We start from the raw sequence: 6,218 nt of genomic DNA, 5'->3' as shown, positions 1-6,218 counted from the left end.
TTTTTCTCAAAAATGTTCCTAGCCTTCTTTCTTAGCTCAGTGTGCATCTGTACAAAAGGGGCCATCCATTTACACTGTCGAAATTACAGCACTCTATGAATGTGAGTCACCTTCACACCTAATTTTATGTAAAGCTGAAGGGTCAGATAATGCAAAACATATCCTGACTTTTCTTGTAGAGACTGTATAAGCTTAGTGGGTAGACTGGTGATACCTAATTTGCCCATCATTTCCACATGATCGGTACTCAAGTCAGTTATCTGTACAATTTCTTTTGATGGCGCGGGAGGATAGTCTTTGAAGTAGTCATGGAGCTCGTCGGGGAACTCGATATCTACCTCCGCTAGGTAACCCCACTCACTATCCTCTTCCGTCAGTAGTAATTTAGGTATATCCACCGAGTCGACCGCCCTTTTGAAATCGTTTAAGGGCAACGAGTAATTTTGCATAATACCTCCGTAGAGATTATTTGCGTCGATGTTTACGATGAACGAATTTTCTCATTTTTATCGTTATCGTCAAGATACTGGTTGTTGGCATTCCAGTATTTTCGGGCATATACAGACGACATTCCACCACGAATCATCCCCTCTACCAAGTGAAGGTGGTCGCGCTCGGTTAGCAATCGAAGATCCGCTCGGCAGACTTTAAGGAACACATCCCCCGCCAAGTCACTTGCGGTATAATAGTGCGCGCAATCGACTCCATATGTTTCATAGCACACGGACGAAAAACTTCGAACACAGAAGCGAGTAATAGGACATCGGTAGAGAGGTACAGGTCGTGGTAGTCACCAATTGAATTACAGCCGAATTTAGTGAATACCATGATTGCATGGTTGAACTCTGATCGATCTACACTGACCTCACCACCGGCTAGGCTATTCGTCCACAGTGTTCGGGCGGGTAATCGCGGTTCATTGAATTTCTTGAAGCTATCAATGTAGCTGTATGGGTAGAACCCTTTTCGTTTCAAAAGATCGATTTTCTCCATTGAATGTAATTTTGCTTTGAAGAAATTTTCCAATAGACTGAAATTATCAGGTGGCAAATTATTAACGAGCGTTGACAAGGAAAATTGCATAAACTTGTGGGAGTCGATAAATCTCAGATTCTCATATACATTTATTATTTTTCCACTTTTATCGTAGAACGTTTTGATCCATACCGATATGGTCATTGAGATGAATTTTTCTTCGGTGCTCGGTATGACAGAGAAGACATTGTGTGGGTTGCTTTTATTCAATGCTCGAATGATACAATGTAGGTCATAGTTTGCTAGATTGTGGGCAACTACAGGAATGAAATTGTTTGTCTTGCGGTTGATGTTGCATGTATTATGTACCCACCCGAGAAACTTGTTGGTGTAGTGACAGTGGTCTAATACCTTTTCCTCATCCCATGCAAAAGGCAATTCGCATATCCAGCACTCGGATGTATCTTCTTTTCTTGTTTCTCTTTGCCGCGTGAACGCGTAATGTCTTCTTTTTTCAATGTAAACTTCCTTCGCAAGCGTTTCCAAGCTCAGTAACAGATGTTCGATACTGTCAGGTCCCCTTTTCAACTCGAACTTGACCACCTCGGGGTTTCCAAATTCTACAGCTGCGAATGCATACCCACAGTTCTGGTTTTTTTCGATAAGGTGAGTGTTCGATTTTTCGTTGTCAGGCTCTGGGCCAGCTACGGGTACAATTAATGACTCCAAGTCGAAGTATACTATACGTGGTACAAACGATCGTGCACCAAAGTTTTTAAACACATGTCGATCGTTGTCGGGCCCGGGCATCGTGATTTCAATGCCATCTTGTCGATTGCAAATTTCTTGATGTCGACGTAGAATGTCGTTGGAAGTGCAAGTGTGGAAGCAATTTCGGCAGATTTCATTTCTGTCGCGTGGTGCTCTTTTACGAATAAAGTTGACCAGCTTTGTCAGGTCGTTGATTAGCACATAGTGATATGCAGAACCGTCGGAAAGAAGCAGCAAGTCCATCACAAATGTACAATTTAGCTCTTTTGAAATCCGGATTGGTATCAGCTCTTCTGACTGGTACTTAAATAAGAAAAAAGTTTACTTTATATGAAATGGAATAAACTTCTAGGTCATGGTTGATTTTTGTTTTTTTTAAAAGAAAAAATTTCTGAACGAAATTTGAAATGTCAAATAAACTTACCGAAATACGTTGATTTGAACATTGTTCAATCTTTCAAATCTTCCTATTTCCAGAATGCTCATTGGTATCTCAAAATCTCCTTGAATCTTCACTATCTGTTTCATCTCTCGCTGTCTTGCATCTGGTTGCCTTTGTGGGGGTTCCGCGTTCCCTTCATCTTGATTGTCGTTGACGGCAACGACGACAACATCCTTATCAGACTCTCCTTTTACTTCATCATCATCGCTGTCCTCGTCCTCGCTGTCTTCTTCTTTATACGTTGCCCATTTGGTCTTCTTTTGGTATGCCTGAGAAGATGCGTATAGAGGTGGACCATGTTTGAGGTGATAGGCTGCAATGAAGCAAGACAGAAAGCATTTATCGTTCGTCTTTGTTTGTATATTTACAAGGTTGAAGTTCTGTTTTTTGAGACCAAGGGGTAGCGGCAAGTAGCTTCCTGTGCACATTGGAGACAGTTTAGCAAAATTGATAGTTACTTCCGAAATTCTTTCAATTATCCACCCACTTCCATGAAAAGCGAAGCAGTTGATTGAGTTGAGCATATGTTCAATCATCTCAATACACTGCCCCTGTTCCAGACCACCATAATTGACACGTACCATCTCAGTGTTCAAAAAAAGTGTGATTTTCTCAACATTGGGTTCTTCGTCGTTTTCCACGGTGATGTGTTTCCTCAAGCTCACTTCGACTGAGAATTGCACCTTAATCGATCCGTTTTGCGAGTGCTCGAATATGAAGTCATCAATGACTTCTTTGTTTCACATCATGAAATCGAGCAGGTCGATTTCATTCTCGTCAAAATTTAGTTGATATTTCTTCAAATTGACCGAGTGCTTTGAGGTACTCGCGTTGTTGATGAACCTACGATGGCTATAGTCTCATTGCTACCACCACCACCACAACCACCGGTTGAAGTAGAGTCAGCATCCGAATCCCAGACTGGAAGTCCATGGCGGTTGTTTATGTGACTCTGATATTTTTCCAAGCTCATAAACACTGTTCTGCAAATTGCACAGTGCTTGTTTGCTGATTTACCGTGATCTATTTCAATGTGCTGAATAGTTTCAGCCACCGAACTGAACTCCTCAAGGCAGTCATCGCATTTGACTCTGACGGCTGCAATCGGCGCATGAAGGTTGTGGTGGACTGTCTTCTTATGACGTCGTAGGTTTTTAGCAGAGCCCAGAACCGCATCACACAGATGACATGCGAGATTGGTTTTAGCTTTAGAAGAATTAGGCATTGTTTTGTTGATTTTCTTTCGAAAGTTTATGAGTTGAGAAATATTCAAACTGGTCTGATTAATCAGAAGAAAGTTTTTGAATAAAGATTTTTTGTTTCAATCAAGAACTGCTGAAATTCAGAAAGCAAAAGACTAAAGTGAATTTTTTGTTTGGGGTTAAAACCTTAATTGTTTTCCAACCACAAGCGTAGGTGAAGTATAGTTGTTGATTAGCGGTTTTAATTTCCTTTTCGGTTATTTTAGTCAGTCCTGTTAAGGAAATAATAATTACTAAGACTTGGTGGTATGACTAATTCCTTTCAAGTATATAGATTTAACTTCAAGTCTTGCTTAAACACCTATCCCCTAGTACACTTAGTTTGAAGTGACTATTATTACTGTAGGCAGGTATATAAAAGGAATTAAAGCTAAAAACCACGGTAAAAGAGGGAAATGTATTCTATCAGGGTTGCTTGGAATTGGCTGAATACAGTTCTGAACCCAATAACTTTTCATCTGAATAAGATAGACAGTTCACCATGGGGACTTTTTCTGTTGTCGTGCGACAGTTTAAACCATAAGTCTTGCAATTTTTTTACTAACATTCAATGAACGAGATGAAAAACTTATAATTGCCAAGTACAAAAAATAGAAAAATTTGAAAAAAAAATCGAAAAAACAAAAATTGAAAATTTTGTGTTTCTAGCTTGAAATTGTTCAATTTTGCAAGCAATCGACCAGGAAAGAGTCTACACACGCTGAATTATGTTCAGATAGCCGATCAAAACGATTTTCAGAAACGTTTCTGTTCCCCTATGGTAGGGCAACAAGGTGATATAGCAAATATTTGCTAGAAGCTAAAATTGAGACGAAAAAACTCTGTTGAAAATTAATGTAAAAATTTGAAAAAATTTGAAAAAATTTGAAAAAATCAAAAAAATTTAAAAAAAAATGTTTTTTATTATTCTTTAATGTTTAATTATGGTTCCCACCGATCAAAAAAGATTGACGACGCATTTAAACACTTTCTGAAGTTCACTAGAAGCGAAATTCGAAAAAGTGAAATTTTCACTTGGGTGTCTAGAACGTGAACCGAGATAAAATTCAAATGTTTTTTGTATCCAATAGCATCCCTGAACCATTATTTTTGCTTAAAAACAACTCCTTCACGGTGAATTTTCATTTTTTTTGAATTTCGGAATTTTGAACTACATTAAAAAATTTTTTTTTATAACTTAACAAAAGCGAACCAATTGATTTGCGTAGAACCATAGGTTCAGATTGTCAAGTTTTCTAGTTCAAAAAAAAAGATTTTTGTGATTTCTTTTCAAAAATTGTTGTTTTTGAAATTTTCATATTTTTCCAAAATAGAATTTTGACTAATTGAAGGTTCTGAAACCGATAATTTTTGATCTGATAAAGATAGACGCTTGGTAAGGTGGACTATTTTTGTTCTCCTATAATAGGGCAAGCCATAGGGATTTTTAATTGTTCAACTAGATTATTGGTAGAGTAAGAAATGACTTGTGAATTTTTTTGGGATGAAAAAGAAAAATTAAACAAAATTTCAAAATTTGACATTAACCTAAAATTTTGTTTCCAATGGTTTGCTATGATTTTTTTTGTCGTACTGGGAAAAAAAGGGTGTCTTGCAATTAGTCGATTGTAGCAAAACCTTATCTATTTCAAAATTAAAAGATTTTAATGGAACATTCTACCTGATACTCTATCTATCTCTTTCTTGATTTTTCTTATCGATTGAGTTTGAATGAAAACAATACACTCAAATTTAATTTACTCAATTGACACAGAAATTATAAATTATATACATATATATACAAACAGAAATCAAACTGATTTGATAAAAAGTGAAAGCAACACATCAAACCAAAACAAGCTCCATAATTGTAATAAATCAAAAACATTTTTAAAAATAGCAAACAGTTTTTAAAAGTTTTCTTAAAATAGATTGAATACAACTTAACGCTTTTTGGGCGCATAGCAAGCATTGATAGGCGGCGTCTCAGCTACTAAGTTTGGTGCAGTGGGACTATGACTGGCGGAAGAAGAAGCAGAAGAAGTGTGCTGCTGTTGTTGATGAGTGATTGAAAAAATATCCGGTTTTATTGGGGTTTTGGGCGTCTGCTAGTCCTCATCTTTTTTCTCTGTTGAATCTGGTGATTAAATTGACTCAATGTTCCAGTAGATTTCTCGCTCTGCTAAATCTCTAATTTAAATCTCGAAGGGGATCGATTGGCAATCGTAGTGAAACAGTATTTTTCTCGGTGAACGATCAAGGCAAGTAGGGTCTTGAATATCTGTGCGCTTCAGCGCAGGATACAATTCAGTCACACAACAACTCTCGTAGACCTGTTTTCTGCTTTGTATGAGGATACCAATTTGATCTAGCAAATAATTGGGTAACATCATATGGTTTTTAGTGACCCATTCATCGAATTCTCTGCTTCCTGGATCAAGATCGTTCAAAGGACTTGTTTTCGATGATGCATTTTCCGTTCCTGTTGAACCACTACGATAGAATCTCTGGTATAAGTTTGGTATAATATAGCTCTTTCAAGAAAAATAATTGAAATGATTTGCAGTGGAGTTGCCATCGTTGAAAATTTTGTATTGATTGATTTTGAGAGATTGAACAAAAATAGTGAGTAGATTTAGTTTGACCTACCACTTTTAGTTTTTTTTATTGCTGGTGGTCTAAGATTTAGCCAATTACCATAAATCTGGTTTTGCAAAATTTTAATGTTTTCAGGGCTTTTGCAATTAAAGTAGAAATGTGAACGCTTTGAAAATCTATACTTCAAAGAA

General features: G+C 37.2%; 1 protein-coding gene across 1 annotated transcript; it reads right to left on the bottom strand.

Moving 5' to 3' along the window:
- Nucleotides 1-618: 618 nt before the first annotated feature.
- Nucleotides 619-1,989, bottom strand: LOC134854357 (uncharacterized). The gene has a single exon (XM_063870579.1). The coding sequence runs from the start codon at nucleotides 1,987-1,989 to the stop codon at nucleotides 619-621; it is 1,371 nt and encodes a 456-aa protein (XP_063726649.1).
- Between the last annotated feature and the right edge of the window lie 4,229 nt (nucleotides 1,990-6,218).

The sequence above is a fragment of the Symsagittifera roscoffensis genome, chromosome 9 (assembly GCF_963678635.1).
Source record: "Symsagittifera roscoffensis chromosome 9, txSymRosc1.1, whole genome shotgun sequence".
NCBI classification, from domain to species: domain Eukaryota; kingdom Metazoa; phylum Xenacoelomorpha; order Acoela; family Convolutidae; genus Symsagittifera; species Symsagittifera roscoffensis.
This window is presented reverse-complemented; position numbering and strand designations above follow the sequence as displayed.

Excerpts from the sequence above, each read along its gene's own strand:
- LOC134854357 (XM_063870579.1), bottom strand. The coding sequence starts at position 1,989 with ATGGACTTGCTGCTTCTTTCCGACGGTTCTGCATATCACTATGTGCTA.